Raw genomic sequence first — 20,751 nt, 5'->3', positions numbered from 1 at the left:
CTGGGCGAAGAAAGTGTTTTCTTCAGGTGGTATGGCGCTTCAGGCGGCCAACTCCATTTGTGCCTTGTCTCGTTTCACACACACTCTGTGGGACTGTGTTGCGTTAGCGGCTGAACATATTCCCGAAGGGGACGAACGAGATGGTTTCCTTGCTATGGTCCAGGATGGTAAGGATGCCATGTGTGAGTCCGTTCAGTCGGGTTTGGACATGGCTGAATGCGTCAGCAGTTCCATGGCTTCGAGCACCGTGATACGCAGGTTTGCGTGGTTGCGGAAGTCGGGGTTTGCTCCTGATGTGCAGTCCCGGCTCCTCAACATGCCCTTTGACGGTGAACACCTTTTTGGCAGCAAGGCTGACGAGAGCCTTGAGAGGTTGCAGACCTCCAAAGCTGCAGCGAAGTCGTTGGGCGCTGCAGTTCGCCAACCTCCGCCTTTTCGTCCTAGGGGACATCATTGGAGGGGTGGTTCCTTTCGCTATTACTCGTCCTTCAGTAAAGCGAGAGGAGCTGGCAGTCAAAGAGGCCAACGCAGGGGTACCAGAGGTGGACAACAGGGTACCCGTGGTGCAAAGGCTGCTCGGGCAGTTGCCTCTTTGCCCTCCGGTAACGCCGCAGCCACTACCACTCAGTCATGAGGCCATGTCCCATGGTTCGCCGGTTGGGGGAAGGCTGGCGGAGCATCTTGTAGAGTGGCGTGCCATTACTTCAGATGTGTGGGTTCTGGAGATCATAACCCACGGCTACTGTCTTCCCTTTCGGCAGAGGCCTCACGACAATCCACCGGGGAACTTCTCTTTGCAGAGTTCGGATCCGCTCCTTGCGCAGGAAATTCAAGCCCTGCTGGAGAAAGGCGCCATAGAACTGGTGCCTGTAGCGGAGAGGAACAAGGGATGGTATTCCCCTTATTTTTTGATTTCAAAGAAAGACGGGGGATTGAGACCCATCATGGACTTGCGCGGTTTGAACAAACTCCTCAGGAAGGACAAGTTCAAGATGGTTACTCTCTCTCAAGTCCTCCAGACCCTTCAGCTTCAGGACTGGTTGGTGTCTCTCGACCTCAAGGATGCTTACTTCCATGTGCCGATTCATCCCGAGCACAAGAAGTATCTGAGGTTCGCGGTTGGCGACTCGCACTTTCAGTTTCGGGTCCTGCCGTTCGGATTGACCTCCGCCCCGAGGGTTTTCACCAAGCTCATGGTGGTGGTGGTGGCAGCGCATCTCGGGCAAGGGGGGATTCACGTCTACCCCTACCTGGACGATTGGTTGATCAGGGGGAGCTCTCCCAAGCAAGCCCTGGATCATCTGTCCGTCACCTGCCACTCCCTTCACAGGCTGGGCTTCTCCCTCAATTTAAAGAAGTCCCATTTGACGCCAACACAGCGGCTCCAGTACATCAGAGCAGTGCTTGACACTTCCCTGGGGCAGTGTTTTCCTCCCCAGGTGAGGGCTCTTCACATTCAACAGATGGTGCACAAGTTTCAGCATGCCCAGACGCTCCCAGCGTTCGAGTTCTTGAGGTTGCTCGGCTTCATGGCATCCTGCATTCTTCTGGTGCCAGAGGCTCGCCTGCGGATGAGATGCAATGGTCGCAGTCCTCCGGCAGGATGTCGGACCCGGTTCAGGTGCCGCCCTCCGGTTCAGGTGCCGCCCTCGGTCGCCCGGGACCTTCTGTGGTGGGCCGTCTAAGGCAACTTGATGAAGGGGGCTCCATTTTGGCTTCCCTGGCCAGAGGTGACGATTGTGACGAATGCATCCCTCACGGGATGGGGAGCTCATGCCAACGAGCTTACAGTCAGCGGTCGTTGGTCTCCGTCGGAGTCCAGACTCCATATCAATCTGTTGGAGCTGAGGGCCGTCCGGCTAGCCCTGAAGGCTTTTCTGCCGACTGTGCGAGGAAAGAATGTCCTGATCCTGACGGACAACACAGTGGCCATGCACTACCTCAACAAAAAGGGGGGGGGCAGGGTCACTTCCTCTGTGCAGGGAGGCGATGCAGCTCGAGTTCTGGGCCATCCAGCAGGAAGTTTCGATCTCGGCAGTTCATCTGGCCGGAGACGAAAACGTGACGGCGGATGCTCTGAGCAGGCAGAGCTCGATCTCTCATGAGTGGGAGTTGGCTCAAGAGATTCTCCTGGAGATCTTCGCCCTTTGGGGGACCCCTCAAGTGGATCTCTTCGCCTCCAGTGTCAACCGGAAGTGCGAGAGGTTCTGCTCGCGGGAATTTCCTCCAAAAGGAGCCTTAGGAGACACGTTTGTGGTGGAGTGGTCATTCCCGCTGCTGTACGCGTTTCCTCCAGTCCCTGTCATCCCGCAAGTGCTGCAGAGGTTACGGAAGTTCGGTTCCCTGATGATCCTCATTGCTCTGGCGTAGGCTCGAAGGACGTGGTACCCGGACCTTCTCGACTTGTCCATCGGCCCTCCACGTCGTCTTCCCTACCGAGACGATCTGCTCTCACGGGGGGGGGTCAGGTTCTCCATCCAGAGGTCAGATCCCTCAACCTTCACGCTTGGCTTCTGAAAGGTTGAGGTATAAGGATTGGGACCTCCCTGAAGACGTGATGGAGGTGTTGCTCTCGGCCCGACGGCCAGCAACAAAGTCTCTGTACCGTTGCCGTTGGCGTAAATTCTGCGACTGGTGCAGAGTTCAGAATGTGGATCCTTTTGCATGTGACATCCCCATGGTTCTGTCCTTTTTACTTTCTTTGGCCCACAGGGGCTTGCAAGTGGGTACCATTAAAGGTTACCTGGCGGCGCTGTCCATCTTCAAGCGCTCGTCTGAAGAGTGTTCCTACTTTAAAATCCCTTTAATTTCACAGTTTCTGAAAGGGCTCACTAATGTGTTCCCTCCGTCACCTTTCCTGGTGCCCGGTTGGGATTTAAACCTTGTTCTTAAGTTTCTTATGGGTGCTCTGTTTGAGCCTTTATATTCTTGCCCTTTGAGGCTATTAATGTGTTTTTAGTTGCGGTTACTTCCACTTGCAGAGTGAGTGAGTTACAGGCACTTTCAGTTAAGCCACCCTTCACTGTATTTCACAGGGGCAGGGTTGTCCTTAGAGTTCGTCCTTCTTTTCTTCCGAAGGTGGTTTCGGAATTTCATTTGGCCCAGAAGGTTGTTCTTCCGGCATTCTATCCTCCTCCGCATCCTGGTAAGGAAGAGGAGAGGCTCAAAGGCTTCATCCTAGGAGAGCTTTAAGCTTTTATGTTTCACGCATGTCCCGGGTCAGAGTGGACAATCAACTCTTTATTGGTTACGCTGGAAAGCGTTTGTGACAAGCTGTGACGAAACAGACTTTGTCTCGCTGGATTATTTTGGCCATCTCGGAGTGTTACCGCTTGGCGGGTAAGGACCCGCCGGCTGGCTTGCGGGCCCATTCTACCAGGGGTATGGCTGCATCTACTGCCCTGCAGAGGGGTGTTCCTATTCGCAACATCTGTGATGCAGCCACCTGGGCTTCAGTACATACATTTGTACGTCACTATTCCCTCGATTCCATCCGAGGACAAGATCTGGCCTTTGGCAAGGCTGTCCTTTGCTCTGCTATTTGATTGACAATTCTAAATTTTAATTCTAAATTATTTCCCTCCTCCTTGCTCTGGTACTGCTTTGGGAGTCTGTCATAGATATGGAATACGTCGGAGGACCCAATCCCCTCGAAGAACAAGTTACTTTCTTACCTGGTAACGTTCTTTCGATGGGATGGTCCGACGAGGTATTCCATATCGCTCCCTCCTACCTTCCCCGCTGCAGAATTTCTTATGCGATTGCCGCTTACGTTCCTCAAGGCTTTGTGTCTGACTGGCAGTAGACTAATGTCACACGTTCTGGGGGAAAAAACTACAACTGAGGCTACGGGTGTCGTGCGTCCTACTTATCACATTGGATGATGTCGGAGGAGGTCCTCGGCGACGGCGCATCAACGTCATCGACGCAGGACGCAGACGCCGAAAAAAGTTTCCGAAGCAGCACAGCTGTGGTGATTACCTGTCATAGATATGGAATAAGTCATCGGACCATCCCATCGAAAGAACGTTACCAGGTAAGAAAGTAACTTGTTCTTTGGTGCATTATGCAGTGAAGAAGTTTAGGATATGGGCATCTCGGGTGCCCACATTTTCACTCCGTTGAGAGGCCCTCAGCATTTATTTTCCTGTGAATTGAAGGGATGCTGTAAGGAACTCATGGTGGCAACAGTAAAGACAGACACAAGGGATCACAGTTCAAGGGTGTTTATTTCACTGTATATGCAGGTTGGAAAAACGCCTTAATCTAAACATAAATCTCCGATGGGAGGAAGCTACGAGAGTCAAATAATAATGAGGCAGTCCTGGTAGCATCTTGGTCAAATACAAGGGCCTATACTAAATGATTGCCAATCCTTACAACTAAATATAAAAAGAGTGTGGGATAGGATTCACAAGAAAGAAAGAAGTGTTCATTAATAAGTCAGGATGTGGTAGCCGGGGGTCTCCCTTCCCCACGTTTTGAGCACGGGACAAGGCAGTACTCCTCAGCACAGCACACTCTCGAGCTTTCCCAGCACGAGACGACAGTTCTGTTCTCAGCTATCAGGACCTTCGGTGGTTAAGTCTCTTTTCTACAAAAAGTCTCTTGTCTCCGATGATCTGATGGGTTCATTATGGCTTTTCTCAAAATACTTTCACCTGTTGCATTAACCAGTTTTAATGTCCTTTTAGACAATCCACTATGGACATCGCTCTTGTCAGCACAATGTTCAGCAGGGCCTCATGCTTCGCCCTGTTCTGCAGGCATCCTCCGTCGGGTTCACGTTTGCCAGCCTCTCAGTTCCTTCTACTTTCTTACTATGCAGGATTCACTTCCCTTGGTTTTCCAATGGTTTGTCTGTCAAAGACTTTCGACTGTACAGGGGATTTTGCTAGATTCCTGTTTGACGACTTCGATATTGTTCTTGCGGCTTTCCCAAGGCCTTCTGGTATCGGTAGTTTCAACAATGGGGGAATTAACCAGAGTGTCTCAAGTGAGCACCCACGTGGTGCTGGACCCCTATGCAGCTGGTTTTCCCCTTAGACAGTTCTTTGATTTTCCCCTAATTTGCCATTTGCAACTTTCGTTCAACGCAGTTTGGTTTCTTATCAGTACTCCCCTCGACTCACCGGCTGTGATGAACCACTATGCTTTTCTTGTCTCTGGAGTCAAGGACGGTACCACGGTAGCAAGCGTCTCTCCCTGTCCTGATTATCAGTGCAGGAGGGCTTTGTGTACCGTCGACATCTGCTGCAACACACGCTGGCTATTCCCAGGTGGGGATCAGAAAGGGCAAGGTTGCTTCTTTCCTTATCGGCCCTTCGGTTCTCACTGCCTTTCTCCTCATCTTGAATTGCCGTACTAGGATAGCTGTCTTGTCGTGCAGTCTGCCTTGCTCGTAGTGTGCTCTTGTGCTCCACCTTTATCCCTGTGGGGAAGAGAAAGGGCAGTCGTGTGTGTGTGTGATTCTGGTCAATTGCCTGACTTTGCCTGACCCTTGTGCTGGGATATGTCAGGTAAACGGCTCTGGTGTTAGTCTGTTGTCTTTCGTGGTGTGCGAAAGAGTTCATGTCAGAAAAGGGGGGGTGGGCTGTAGAGTTTCTGGGTGACCTATGTGGTAGGCTGGAGAAAAGGTCTTGGAAGAAGGGGGATGCTGCATCTCTCCTGCCGGTGTCCCACTTCACTCCCTGAGGGACCCCCTTCCAGGTGATCCTCCCTCACTGGTCCACCCCCAGAAACAGGATCCAATAATGATGGCCGTGTGCTGGCACCTGGATGATAGATCCCCGGGCACTAGTCAGGGAGACACCTTCAGGTTTCTCACAATGCTTAAAGGACAAAAGAAAGGTGTCAGTAAAAATATACAATATGATGAAGGGGAATTCCAGCTTGTAATCGTGCCGTATTTACTAAATTCAATGAGGTGGAAGTGCAAACCAGCGAGTGGAGTAGAAAATGGGGCTTTGCCATGCACAGCCAGTAGGGTCATTTGACAAGATTTGCAAAATACACTTGGTTTTATCTGCAAGATATCTTCAAGCCCCCACGTACCATTCCTCCTGTGCGTGGCATAGCCATGTCCTCTTTGTTAGGGCATGACCATGTACACCGTTATAAGCCATTGAAAGTGTCTGTTGGCTGCAATGGCAGAAGTTGCAAACTTTGGTAGCTTGTGATAATCGAGATGTCCCTCACTTGATGACAAGCACATTTGCCATGCAGACTTATCTGGGATTATAGCCACATTATCGGGATTGGCCACTGTCACTCATCTTCTCGCCCTTTTGAGGCATTACAAAGGTCTTCTCTTGTTCACATGTGTTTGTTTTTACTTTATTGGGAGGTTTTGTAATGCGCTCATGATGGCTATTAGACAGTTTCCTGGTGCAAGAGTATGAGAAGGAGAGTACCGTTAAATCATTGGCGATGAGGACACCTTAAATGCCGAAAGTTTGTCCTCTGGGATTTCCAGATCATCAGTCTAATTGGCTCTAAGAGCAAATGGCTCTTCAAACTGGTAAACACTTAGTCCTAATCACCTGCCCTCATTTCTCTGAGACCTTTAAGAAATCTTTTTCTCCCTCTCCTCCTCTACCCCTCTCTAACACTAGCCCTCTCTGCTTCTCACACTCTTCCCAGTCTCCTTCAAATATGTAACTGGCCTACTGCTTTTGAGGAAACCCTCAATTGACCTCATTCAAAGATTCTTGGGCAGATGGCCTTCAACCAGATCTCGAAGTACAGTGATGGTAATGGCCTTGGAGATCCTCTTCCATCTGACTTATGTAGTAAACCATCCACCAAGATTGCACTCATGCATGTCTCTGACGCTCACCATTCCAAACTTTTTTCAATACTCATCCTTTTTGACCCCTCTGACACTTTTGACACCGTCAACCACTCCTCTCTCCTTCTGACACTCCTTGGCTTTCACAAATCTGCTCTCATCTGGATTGTCTCCTACCTGTAATTTTGCTCCTTTAAAATGTCCTGGAACTCTCAAACCTCTGACCCCAGCTATCTCTGTGTCCGTGTCTCCCAAGGATCAGTCCTTGCTCTTCACCCTCTATACCTCTGCCGTAGGAAGACTTGTCTTGTATTTTGCCATTAAGGAAATAGAAAGTGTGAAATGCATATGTACTCTTCAAAGTTTAAACAATATTCAAAACAGAATGGATATAAACAATGTAGGTGCATGGGCAGTACGAAAGACCCTGGCATGAGGTAACAACCAAACATAATATGAGTGGTAAAAATTACAGGCAATAATTCAAATATAATTCATGCAATATTTCATGACAATATATCGAGCAACCAAGACATTTCACAGTGCAGACTTTATATACCAATTTGAGAAGAAACATTTACTCGATAACATTATTTGGGCAGACAAGATCGTGTTCTGGCGACAGTACATTGATGATATTTTTGGCGTCTAGTGGGGGCACCATGTCAGAACTCGATACATTTTTCCTATTCCTCAACTAAGTTCATCCAAGGATAAAGTTTAGCATAGAGATTGGGAGTCCCAAAATACACTTTTTAGATGTTCAAATTGAAATCCGCAATGAACAGTTTTCCACTAATGTGTATCACAAACCTACTGGTGCAAACAATTTACTACATTTCACCAGTGCACCTAGATCCGTGACTAAAAGTCTTCCTTATAGTCAAGTCACCAGACTGCAGAGGATTCTTTTGGATCCTATCATATTCAACGTGAATGTAGCCATCTTGAAGAAAGATTTATGAGTAGAGGCTACACCAAACAGATTTTGGTAGAAGCTATTGAAAGAGCTAATCAAGTAGAGGGAAGCACACTTCTCCAACATAAGAAACATAAAGACGACATTCCATTGCTGCACTTCTCCAAAATATCAAGACAGAGTGCACACATTGCACGCATCATCAAAAGACATTGGAAATGTCTGCACCTGGACCCTCAACTGCTTACATTATTTCCAAAGCCACCTATGATGGCATATCAGAGAGGAGGAAATCTGAGAGACTAACATGTGAAGGCAGAACAATCCCCCACTGATCTTCAGAGAACACTCTGCAAGAAAGAAGGGTACTTTTCCCTGTTTATCTGGCAGTAATTGCAACAATGTGATCAAAGGTATGCGATCATGTTGAGGTTTAAGCTAAATATCATGGAGTATGTGATTATACTACTGCCTCCCTACATTGTTCAATAGGAATATATTTAGGTAATGCAGGTTAGCTAATAATTAGCATTTACAGTGAATCACTATTGTCATATAGCATTGTAAACCAGTCCTCCTCTCGCGAATTCTTTATTCTTTTCACTTGTTTGGCCTTTCCAGATTTTTCAGGCACTGAATCTCTTGGCACTGGCTGTTTGACCTTTCACTATGGGACAGATGTACTTTGTTATCTCTACCGTTGTTTTCGGATTTCATTATTTACACGGGTGGTTATTATGGTTACTGCACTCACTCTTATGTATTTTCCTGAGAGGTTTTTGTTTACTTTTGTTATTCTTGTAGTTTCTTTATTTTTTCTCTGGGATTAACACGGTTTTCATTATTGCATGGTTGGGGCGCTATTGAGCCTGTTCTATACTTGCCACTAGAACATGGCCGCCTTTGGGTTTGGTTTTTACTTCGTCCATTGTGTGCAGTCAATCATTCATTTCCGTGACAATGGTTCGCATCGGACATACTTTTTAAGTAGGCCCTGCCAGGTATCTTCCGGACCAGGCTTGTGAGTTTTGGAGACGTGCCTCGCGTTCTTATCGCTGTGCGTTTGGGCCTTTTCCTTGAAGTTTGTACTCCGCTTCCTGATTAGAGGTAAGAGTTTATTTTAGGTGGCGTTCTGGGTTTAAAAGTTCTATGGAACACACAAGATAACTTTGCATCTGAACAGCATGCTGGTCTTTGGTTTTCACTGTTCTTGAACTGTGGCGTTTCTTTTGAGAACTACATTGAAATATTCTGTTTGGCTGGGATAGCGACCCCATGTTTGAAACTTTTGTTTTGACCCACCATATAAGATGCTTTTTTGGCAGCTTTACATACAGTATCCTTCTACATTTTATTTAGAGTGCTCGTTTTCTTTAGGTTATGAATATTAATTGTGCTGAGTTGTGTTACTCATAGATATGTTTGTTTTTACATATATGGTATAGATACCTTTTAACTTATCTTGCATTGTCCTTTTGGGGTCCTTTCCCTCACATAAATTCGGTGTATCATTGGGGCTTTCTTGGTTCTTTTGTTTTATTGAGTTTCTGGAGACTGTGTACATTTTGGAGAGTTGGTCTGGTAATTTAGCATGGCTTACATGACTAATGTAATGTATCGTTACATTATAGGTCGGCGGGCGCTAGGTAGTTAAGGTGAGTCGGAGACACATAGGAACCCCTAAAATTCTGTTGTTAATAACTTTTGATTCGAGTAACGGATTTGGCTGAAATATCGGAAGTGATTAAAAGTCTGCGCCCCTCCAGATTGCAAAGTTTCGTAAAGATTAGTTAAAAAGTTATTAAGAGTAAAAAAATAAATGTTTTCCAAAAGTGCGGCCTACATCCCATTCATTTTCCCATAGACAAAAAGGTACATTTTTGCCAAAGCGCACAGCCCAAACCGCTGCACGGATTTGGACCAGGTCTGAAACAACTTGGGCATGAAGCATTGAATTGCGATCCATGTGTGGTTTGGGATTATTCTGTGCATTAGTTCTTTTAAAATTTGACAGAGAAAGGTGTGTCCCCTTCCCCAGAAATTATAGTGTGTCTCCCATGGTGCATTGCAGAATCATGGTTTTCAGAAATGAAATGTCTGCCATCTTATTTTCCTCTAGATGCGAGAGGCATTCGCGTCTATAGCTGAGGTTATGGGAAAGTGAAACTCAGTAAAAAGCTATTTGCAGGTTAAAAAAATCCCCTTGGGGTAAAGGTGGGGGGATGGCTAGAGGGCAGTGAGTGAAATTTGGGAGTTGGTGGGAGTACAAGACCGAGTTTGCAACACAAAGCTTTCCGTAGCCTCAGCTATATCCGCGAATAGCCGACATCTCATAGCAAACTGCATCACAGAAGCAGCGTGTGTTGTGGGGGAAAGGACGAGTGCAGGGGAGGTGAGGAGGCCATCTGGAGAGTGGGGGAAATGGCACAGATGAGGGGGCACTTGGTGAGGTGCAAGGGGTGCAGGAAAACATTTTTTTCCATCCGTTTTGCAAGGAACGGGCCCATACATTTTTCTTTTTTGATGTTCATGGGCTTTACGTTATTCATCATTGACATCATCCCAGTGTACTTGCACCAGATGGTTGATCATTATCGATGCTCCTAGACTTTGAGCCGGGATATTGGAAGGGCCACAGCATAGAGTCCTATTGCAGAAGGTGCACAGTACCTCCTCTGCCTCTTTTCTGGAGCATTGTTCGTTCACTTTACAGAAGTGTCAAGTGTCCGCAGTTTTTTTTCATTCCTGTGTGCTTCTTCCTTGGTGATGAAGGATTGTCGACCCAAACGATTGACGTCATCTTCAGTGCTCCTACTGTCGTGGTCAGACATGTTGGAATGTCCAACCGGGGAGGGAAATATAAAAGTATAAAAATGACAATATGAAAAAGACAATGCTGCAAAAAATGAAAAAGTTAAAAAAAAGAAAACAATAAAGTAAAACAAAGAATAGACAAACTAAACAAATCACAAGACAAAGGAAAACTGAATTTTGGGAAAACTGGGTAAAAGGATGAAAAGTTTAAGGGGTAAAGGGCCAAAAGTGCTTGCAGTTACTCAGAAACCCTTCACTATCAAGTACAGAAAGCAATGATTAATGTAAAGTTATTTTTTGTCGGTGTGGCGATTATTCGCCGCGCCATCTGATTGGAAAGTCATGTGAGCGCGGGTGTCGTCAAACGGTATGGGCTTAGCCACGTCAATACAGCGCAGCGTGTGATTGGATAGTTCGTTGACATGTAAAAAAGTCATGTGTAGGCGCTGAGCCGCAGTGCTTGTTATGGTTGGCTGATGCATTATGCGTTCGACGTCCCATTGGCTTATTTCACACATGCAGATTACGTCAAATGGCATGGGCCTACTCAAGTCAATACTTCGCAATCTATGATTGGATTGTTTGTTGGGCGTATAAGGTGTAGGCGCAGAACCGCAGCGCATGATACTATTGGCTGGTGTATTAGATGTGAAGATGCATAGCCGCGTTGAAGGATGTCGACGTTCTATTGGCTCATTTCGCACACGTGGGTTACCCCAGTCTTTGCTGTGTATAGCCACGCATGTATCCTTGGATGACTCGGCTATAAAACATTTAAAAAAAAATATATACATAAATATATTTACAGATTTACGGACAGTAGTCTCGTAAATATTTATTTTCAAATATGGACAGTTACTGTAACACTTTAATAACTATTCATGAATAGTACATATACATGTAACTACTTTAAAAAGTTAAGCACATATGCAAACTCATTTTTTGTAACAGGCTTATTTGGAGGGATTGTGGTTGTCCAATTGCTCTTTATTTTACTTTCTAGACATAACTCAGTGTTTTGATTAGCTGAATTGTCTGTATTATTAATGTTAATTATGTATAGAATAACAAAACACTTGCAATTCATGGAAATAAACGTAATACGTTAAGGTGAGAACTTAATGCAACAAAACCCTGCACATTCAGCTAAAGCCACCTTAACTTTGTGCCTCCAGTTTGTACATATTTTGGCCATGTGTACTCTATATTTTAAAATACTAACATGGCATAAGCAATGGACTTCGGACGTGTGCACTGTGTATAAAACGACACTAACTAGCCACTAGATATGGCCTTCGACCAATCCCACTCGATATTATATACACTAACCAGCCACTAGCCATGGTCTTCAATACAATACTAGTCAGTGGCCACAGCCTTTGGCTGTGCCGACTGTATATTCTGACATTAATGGGCCCTAGCTATGGCCTTTAGCCATGGCCACTGACTATAGCTTTCAGCGTTGCCCACTGTATATTTTAAAACAGTGATAGGCTGCTAGGCATGGCAGGTAACCATGCACATTGGTATTTTCTGATCACTAACCAACCACAAGCTACACCCTTTGGTGCTGGCCAGTGACCCCAGCCTTTGTCATGGCCAAGTCCACAGCCTAAATTGTTATTAAGGTAATCCAAGTTTTCATGAGATAACTTATAAATGATGTTCTGTCTATTTCCATTATTGATGTAATCCGTTATATACAATGCAATTACTGTTGTCACCAGTAATGGCATCAGTGTTGTGATTTGTAATGTCATCATTGTTCTCATACATCATGTAATGAATGATGTCATCAGTGATGTGATCTGCGATGTCATCATTGTGGTCATAGTCTACGCAACAGGGACCACGAAGATATGGTGGCTTTAGCTGAATTTCCAGGATTTTGTTGGATTATGTTCTCACCTTAACGTCCCTTCAACTAAAGTTTTTTTCCTTGTATATGTATATTTATATGTGTGGATATATATATATATATATATATATATATATATATATATATATATTTATAGTTCTTTGAGAATTCTGATGTATTATTCCACATAATGGTATTTCATTTGTATTTACAGCTCAGCTGTTTTTCTGCTCATGAAGAAGGGGTTGTTACCCCGAAACGCGTTGAGCATCTCGCATTATAAATAATTATTTGATGAATATCTCAAAGTCTGCGCTGTGAAATTTCTTGATTGCTTGAAATATTTTTATGAAAATTATTGGTTGTCACCACAGCATATAAGTGTGCAGGGGGCTGGAGTGCTACTTTTTAGGACACCACTCATATTGTCTTTTGGCTTCCATTATCACCTGTTTGCTGATGACACTCTTCCTTCATCCAGCCATCTTAGATCGGATTACCAACTGTCTCGCTGCAACTAGTCCTTTGATAGCATTCCGATGCCTCATAATGTACTCTTTGAAAATAAAGGAATGAAAGTCATCTTTCTCCCAGCTTCCAACAGCATGCCTTTCCTCCCAATTCCTGTCTCTTTCCTGTCTGATCTTCTTACTCCCTCGCCCAAAGATTGTTACATTGGGATCCTCTTTGATAGCAGTCTCCAGCCACAAAAATCCACTACTACCACCTCCTCTGCTAATCCTATCGACTTTCTCAGCATTCAAAACATGTACATTTCTTATTTACCACGCTGCAAAAACTCTAATGTCCCACCTCATGCTTTGCAACCCTGATTGTTGTTTATGCTTATTTCTGCATTCCTCTCTACTCCTTACTCGCTCAAGACACTCCTCAAATTCACTAGCCGCACTCGCTACGACCTACCCTAATGCTGCCCTAATTTAGTATACTGACACCTTGTTTTTGGTTATCAATGCTCAACTGCTCTCTTTTAAGTTCCTTTTCGTAGTGTAGACAGCTATCAGTGGTCTTGCATCTCAGTACCTGTCTACTCGCCAGCTCATTCTCTCTCCTTCTCCTCTGCACTAAACATCACTTTCCCATGACCCCTGGCCCTCCTCTTGCTTCCTCATGTACATCCTACAAGCATGCTCCATTGGAACTAGCTGCACATCGCAATCAAAGCCAGCCTGAGTTTGTATCTCTTCAAAGCTTGGCTCAATCTCGACTTAGTTGCCAAATAGGGAGGTGCCTCTTCCCCCATCCTCCCTCCCTGACCCCACTGATCCATCCATTGTCACGTAAAGCAGACCCTCCAGATTATTGCGGCATGAGATGGCAAATTTTGTGGCATAAAAAAGCACATTTTATTTATTGCAGCATTTTTGCAGGACATTCTGGATTAATTGAAGGGTGTAAGATTGGCGCATTGCAGGAAAGGGGCAGTGTGTAAGACTATAAGATATTTATATTGATATTTTATTTCTATCGTGCTCATACACAGGTGTTTCAGAGCGTGAAAAAGCAAGGGAGGGGAACAGGGGAGAACAAAACATCGATCTTACTAGGCCCTAGTGCATGGGAGCGGGGGAGGGGAAAAGTGCATGGAAGGGGGGAGTAGTGTCGAGTGAGGTGCAAAGGAGAAACAGATAATAAAAATAAATAAATAAATAATAAAGGCAACAAACAGTGGTGGTGCAGCCAGCAATTGGCAAGTGCTGGGTTTAAGGCAGCAGACAGGGTAGGTCTGATAAGTGCAGGAAGTACAAAGGGGGGGCTGTATGGGTACAGATACAGACCCCAGTGCAAGGGGAGGCCCGGAGGCAGTGCAGGAGGGCGGCAGGGTTAGCAGGTACCTGGGCCCAAAGGGACAGTGTGTGGCCAGGTGCACGGTGCCAAGAGAGAACAGATCAGCAGGGGAGAGGAGCAGCGAAGGCAGAAGTAAAGGGGAAGGTCTTGAGGTGCTTCCAGAACCAGAGCCGGAGATGGTTCTCCTCAAGTTTTAGAGTGGCAGGGAGGCTGTTCCAGAGGGAGGCCCCAGCTGAAGACAGATAACTACCCCCAGCTTGTTTCTTTGAAAAATGACTGACCCTGAGGGAGTTAGAGGTAGAGGAGCAAAGAGCTCGAGAGGGGAGGTATTTGCGGAGGGATAGCTGAAGGTATTTTGGACCCAGGCCCCAGAAAGCCTTGTGGACAATGCAGAGGGTTTTGAATTTAATCCTTGCATCCACTGGAGAGATTTCAGAGCTGGAGAGATACGATCCCAGTGCTTGAGGCCAAGGATAAGTCTTGAAGTCCTGTTCTGGATTAGTTGCAGAGGGCGGAGAGTAGAGGCAGATAGATTTAGAAAGAGGCTGTTACAATAGTCCAACCTAGAGAGAACCAGAGCTTGGGAGACCATGAGCTTCTGGGGGAAGGAGAGGAAAGGCAGATTACCTTTTGAGGAGGTGCAATAGGAAGGTTGACCTTTTAGAGACATCAGAGATGTGGACGGAGAAGGAAAGTGTGGAGTCAAAGATGACACTGAGTTTCTTAGCCTCGCAGGTGGGGGTAGGAGGAGGACCAAGGGAGGCTGGCCAGAGAGTGAGGGGAAAGGATGGTGAAGGTGTGCCGATGAGGAGGATCTCTGTCTTGCTGGCATTCAGACAAAGATCATTGGCGACACACCAATCTTGAATGGCAGTTAGGCAATCAGAGATGAGAGAGGGCGAGGAGGTGGCCGAGGGCAGCCTGAAAATTACAAGAGAGCCAGGTTTTCATTATGTGTACCTTTTAGATCATTCATAATCTTCAAGGCCTAAGAATGACACCGATATCCCCTCGTTCTGTTCCCACCTTTAAGCTCTTTGAATCACTTCACTTGTGTATACGCGCTTTACAAATAAACAATTAAAATTACAATAGAATAGGAAGAGATCCAGATATTCCAGCCTTGACAAAACAGTGTTTGTTTTGCTCTACTGTTTTGGTTTAATGTGCTTGTCTATTTAATATTATTAACTTTATTGATCATTATCAGTTGTAATGGTGAACATATTCCTATTCTATGATCTCCAATCCACTAAGCCCCCCACACCTTTAACATGAACACCCCTCACACTCAACAATTCCTCATCCCAACTTACACTCCCAAACCTCTCACTCTGCCATGCACATACCTGTTCTATCCAACTGCCAAGCCACAGTACACACTCCATGAGTCCCTACCACACTCCAAACCATACTCCCAACACACACCTTATGCTCCCCAATTCCTCCTGCAATCCTTGATTCTTTCTTGCTACTTCTACATCTTGCATCTTTTCTCCCATTCTATTGCACTCTTCCCTCATCCTTTCTCCCAATCTGCAGCTTGTTGCCTCTTTCCAGCCAACTGCTCCATCTCTGCTTTGTTGCCCACCACTCCCCCTATAGCCTGTGCACCCTCTATGCTTTATGGTGCACCACTTCCTCTCTTCCCCATCTGGCCCACTGCTCTCCCCCTCCTTTCTAGCTTATCACTCACCATCTGGCCCATCACTCCAGTTTCTCTCTCCTTTTTTCCTCACATTGTGTCTATTTTTGTATTTAAAAAATAATGCAGACTTTTGGCCAGAGTGTCAAAAAATAGGGCATTTAAAAATAGAGCAGAGTATATGCTGTTCTTAGATGATCAATTTTTGGAAATTAGCAAGTCACATTTTCAAAGGTGACCAATGCATTTCCATCGGGGTGAGCTGTAGCGCAAATGTCGCGCTGCCCTGCTGCCTTGAATACATTTGTGTCAGAAGTGCCCTCCCAACACAGTTGGCTCCCGGCACAGTTCACCTTGAGAGGCCTGTCACTGTAAAATGCAATCCAAAATAAACCATTTCTATCCTGTTTAAGGAACAAAAATGCAAGTGAGAGAAGTTCATGGCTCTGCTGTTGTGCTTTATAAACAAATGTATATATTTTTTAAAGTTGCAAGACCCTGCAACTGACATGCAGTATAGCTGTACATGAGTATATAGTGCACGGAAAAAAAAAAAACAAAGACATTTTTTTTTCATTTTTAAAAGTAGTGTGTATTGGTGAAGTAGTTTGATCCCATTTTTGAAATTTTGTTAAAGCATCTACTAATTCTGTGGCTATGATTTTCATATAAGCGTAAATGAGCTTAAAAACAAAGCACAATACACCAACTAGGATGCACCAGTCACCAGCTTGTTTTTTTTCTTTTTAAAATTTCTATTGAATTTTGTTGCAAACAGATAACCTCAGCAACCGCATTCTATCCCTCCCGCATCCCGCTTCCTGCCCCAGTCCAGACCAGTCCTTGACAAATGCACAAAAGATCCCCTCCACCCTCGCATGCCTGCCCATTGTCTTTCAGGTTGTGCCACTTTGGCAGCCTGCGGTCTTGTTCATTGGTTTCATTCCCCACCCTAATGCGATAATGCGACCTGTGCTTCAGGTAGGTAGGTAATCGGGAGAGGTTTTCAAATCATTTAGGAGTATGTTCCATGCAAGTCCCTTGTCCTCGTTCCCTTCTCTCCTCCCTAGGTCCTGCTGTGCCAGCATGGTGCCTTTGGACTTTTTCATGCAATTGCCAACCTTCATTTCACCAGTCTGCCCCTGGGTAACACACCCAGTAGGCATATCTTGGGGGAGCAGTCTAGCTGACTTCCCACTAGGACATTGACCCTCACTATCTGCTCTCGTCAGTATTTTTGTATTATCGGGCACGTCCACACCATGTTCAGTAACAAGCTGAGTCTTGCTTACATCTGGGGCAGTGGTGTGGTGGTGTGGGCGCATCATATGCAATTTCTGAGGGGTCACATAGACCCTATGCACAAAGTTAAAGTGGGTCAGTTGGCAGCTTGATGATTGCATCTACTTTTGCTGCAAGGCAGTAGAGATGTCAACATGCTGGGAATGGGTAAACCTTTGCACTTGGCCAGTGTGATTTGTTTCCATCGCCTCGTAGCGAAGTTGGGTTTCTTTTAGATCTATCCGTGATAGGAAGTAAATGTGTATTGGATGGCTCACGAAGATGCAGTGTAATGTATTGTGGCAAAGGGCACCTGTCTTATCACTCGTTTTTACAAATGTCTATGACAAGCGTTGTATGTACTATGCTCTATCAAAGTTAGGTACACTTCAGCCTTGTTTCTTTTGAGACGTGATGGCATATCAGGAGTATATATTTCTTTTATGTTCACTATGTCAAGATCCAACATACATTTGAATTGTAATTTAAGGCTACAACATCCCTCTTTCTCAGTATCCCTTACCAAATACTCAGTTTTCACTTCAGTAATTTCCTTGTTGTGCAAACCTTATTCATTGATGATCACAGATTTCCTTAAACCACAGGGCTCTGGGATCGGATACAGGAGGATCTACCAGAAATCCAGCTGCTCACTGCGGCGTTGTAGGATTGAAACCCACCTATGGACTGCTCTCCCGTCATGGCCTTATTCCATTGGTGAACTCCATGGATGTACCAGGCGTACTAGCAAGATGCGTGGATGATGCAGCAATAATTTTGGGTAGGTCTTCATCAGTGTTTGCCACCTTCTGTCAGGTGGTGTAGGATTGTAATTTTAGTTTGCGGCTGATATTAGCATTTTGTTGCTTATGCACCTTATTTCTGTTCTTAGGTGCACTTGCTGGACATGATCCAAAGGATTCGACAACTGTACAGGACCAGTTTCAGCCATTTGAACTGCCAGAAGAAATAGATGTCAGCAATCTTTGTGTTGGAATACCAAAGGTAAACTTTCTAAGTGTATACCTTAAACAATTCACACTGCCCTTCTTTATATTAACGAAAATAGTTTGTGCCACCTTCAGTTTCTACCTGTGTCACATTTTGACACAAATAGGCATCTGTGGTGATCTCCCTTGAGTTTGAAGCATTAACTATTGGCCCAAAGTTCAATGAATAACATTTGATCCACAAACTGTGATGAACAACATTGAGGTGTCGGATGAAATTCTTAATGTTTACTTAAGAGATTTCTGGTACAATTCAGGAAATGAGACCCATATATAGGAAAACTATTATTATGATTGCTGTACCAAGACATTTACAGTCTTAATGAAAGCATTCTCTAATTTGTAATCAATATTTTACTACATATGTTTTCCCTTTGGGATTGTTTGCCCTTGAAGTGCTCCTTTGCCAAAATGTCCCAATGATATAAGTGTGCAGGTATTTCTGCCACAACCAATTGTAACAATCGAACAGGCCAAAACCTAATTTCTTGTTGGCATAATATTCAAATCTCTAAACCATGTGGCAGAGGTGTGTGCCAGGAAATTGAATCATGAACTCACATTGTCTCCATTTATACCAGTTTATGAAAGAATAATGCAAGTGTAAACAGTACTTTGACGGCTCATGTGGCAAGTTATTTGCCACACATTGACTCATAGGATAAACTTTTAGAAGTGCAGGCCCAGAATACAACCTTCAGCTTTCCTAGGAACAATAAAAATGTCGCTCCCCGAGTAAACATATGAAGGAAGGGTCCTTCCTATGTTTACTCAGGGAGCGAAATTAATTTTGTATAAGCAGGAGCTAAAAGCAGCTCCTGGGAATTCAGCACTAACCAGTTATCAGGAGCTACCACTGGGGAATAAGGAGATACTACATAGCATTTCGCAAATCTAACTTACACCTAATATGAAAAACTATCATTTTGTCCATTATTTAGGAACTATTATGCTTTAAGTATCGTATAGAATTAAATTCACATAGGCTTGTTTCGCATCAGTTGTCCTGGGGAGCCAAAAGTAGCTGCTGGAGTTAATCTAACAAGGCTCTTCTAGGCTACAGTCAGGCTCCCAGCTCCCCTCAATTTTGAACCCTGTTCACTTCCTTGGTGGTCAAGGACGTAGTGAAAACATTCTCTGGAGACTAGTCCACTTTGTGAATTCAGTTGGTATTGTGTTCAGTCTTCACCGATTTCCTTGTAATCTGTTGCATTATGTTTAGTTTGACCCTTACTGCATCAAACTCTTCAAAGCTATCAGAACCTTTTGTATTTGAGTCTACATTTAACCAGAGATCTTCCTATCAAGGGCCTCTACATCTCTCAGTGGGACAAAGCACATTTGTGAGTGAGACTCTGCAGGTATGGAACTAGTTTACCACCTTACCTTTGAGGCAATCTGAGTCTCGCACTCTTTGTGTCGCACTATTCCAGCCTCACTGTATGACGTATTTTCTTTCATATAATTTGACTATTTAAGTTGATCACTTTCAACTTGTTCTGCAATGTAAATGTCCAATGCTGAGCCTGTGCTAACACGCTTGCGCCCAACCAAGCGGTTTCCTGTGGTTGTTTACTGCTTTTTAATGTTAACCCCAATTAGGACCCTCTTATTTTTATTAGTCCTTATAACGTGCTACTGGGACAAGATCTTTTCTGTTTATTTTATTGAACAACTATATCTTTTTAGTGAAGCTACTTTAGACTTAAATTGTATAATTGTTAGTACCATATACATGGATTGTATCTGTTTTTGTTAAGCTTTACTGTTTTAGCACTGTTTTAATTACTGGGCCTCTCATGATCAGTTTTTGTAGTTCTTTTGGGGTGCCTTTGGGATTACAATTCCCCTCGTCCATGTATTGTGGCAGATCAGAATCCAGAGACCGACAGGGTGGCATTTTAGGTGAATGGTTCTTTATTAAAATCACAAGGCCTGAGCTATCCATAAGCTTTAGATTCTCTATCCTATGCTATAAAGAAAGAACATAAAAATGCACTGGCCAGAATGTCTTACAAAAACAAGAAAAAACCCGGTGTCCTGAAATCCTATGCTAACTTACCACTGCAAAAAGAAAGTCATAAATTCAACTAAGGTACTTTTAGATCTGTGGCCCAAGCAACAGAACAATGGCTGATTTCTGAGCCCCACTCCGGTGTGTCTTTATCCGTTGGGGCTCGTCACCCCAATGCAAAAACCAAGCAAAAGCAATAGGTGTCTCTTCAGCCTTTCCCTCCTAGCACAGTTCATGCAATAATTCTAAATGTCTCTTGTACTCTTTTCCACTTGGGCAATCCTGGTTCCTGCCCCCATTCTGAATGTTCTCCTTGCGTTCCGTACCAAGGAAACTCTGGGTGTTCTCTCCACTTGGGCAGTACCGGGTCTTGTTCCTCTAACCCTGCCTTGGCTCCTGGTTTCTCTCACCTCGTCTTGGGTTCTGGTTTTACTCACCTGCCTTGGGGTGTGGTTTCTCTCACCCTACCTTGGGGTCTCGCTTCTCACGACTGCCTTGGGGCCGTGCTCACCCATCCCGCCTTGGGGCCTGGCTTCTCAGCCCGCCTTGGGGCCTGGCTTCTCTCAGCCCGCCTTGGGGCCTGGCTTCTCTCAGCCCGCCTTGGGGCCTGG

The 20,751-nt window shown here is 45.0% G+C and overlaps 1 protein-coding gene across 2 annotated transcripts in view; it reads left to right on the top strand.

Annotated features, from left to right (window-relative positions):
- The window catches only part of QRSL1 (glutaminyl-tRNA amidotransferase subunit QRSL1), a 522,490-nt gene that overhangs the window by 247,348 nt on the left and 254,391 nt on the right, over positions 1-20,751 (top strand). For both annotated transcript variants that reach the window (XM_069606574.1, XM_069606573.1), the window contains exons 6-7: positions 17,722-17,897; positions 18,009-18,121. In XM_069606574.1, the coding sequence (XP_069462675.1) occupies positions 17,722-17,897; positions 18,009-18,121 (289 nt within the window). The remainder of the gene's footprint in view (positions 1-17,721; positions 17,898-18,008; positions 18,122-20,751) is intronic.

Source organism: Ambystoma mexicanum, chromosome 4p, assembly GCF_040938575.1.
Source record: "Ambystoma mexicanum isolate Mex_15411 chromosome 4p, UKY_AmexF1_1, whole genome shotgun sequence".
NCBI classification, from domain to species: Eukaryota; Metazoa; Chordata; class Amphibia; order Caudata; family Ambystomatidae; genus Ambystoma; species Ambystoma mexicanum.
This window is presented reverse-complemented; position numbering and strand designations above follow the sequence as displayed.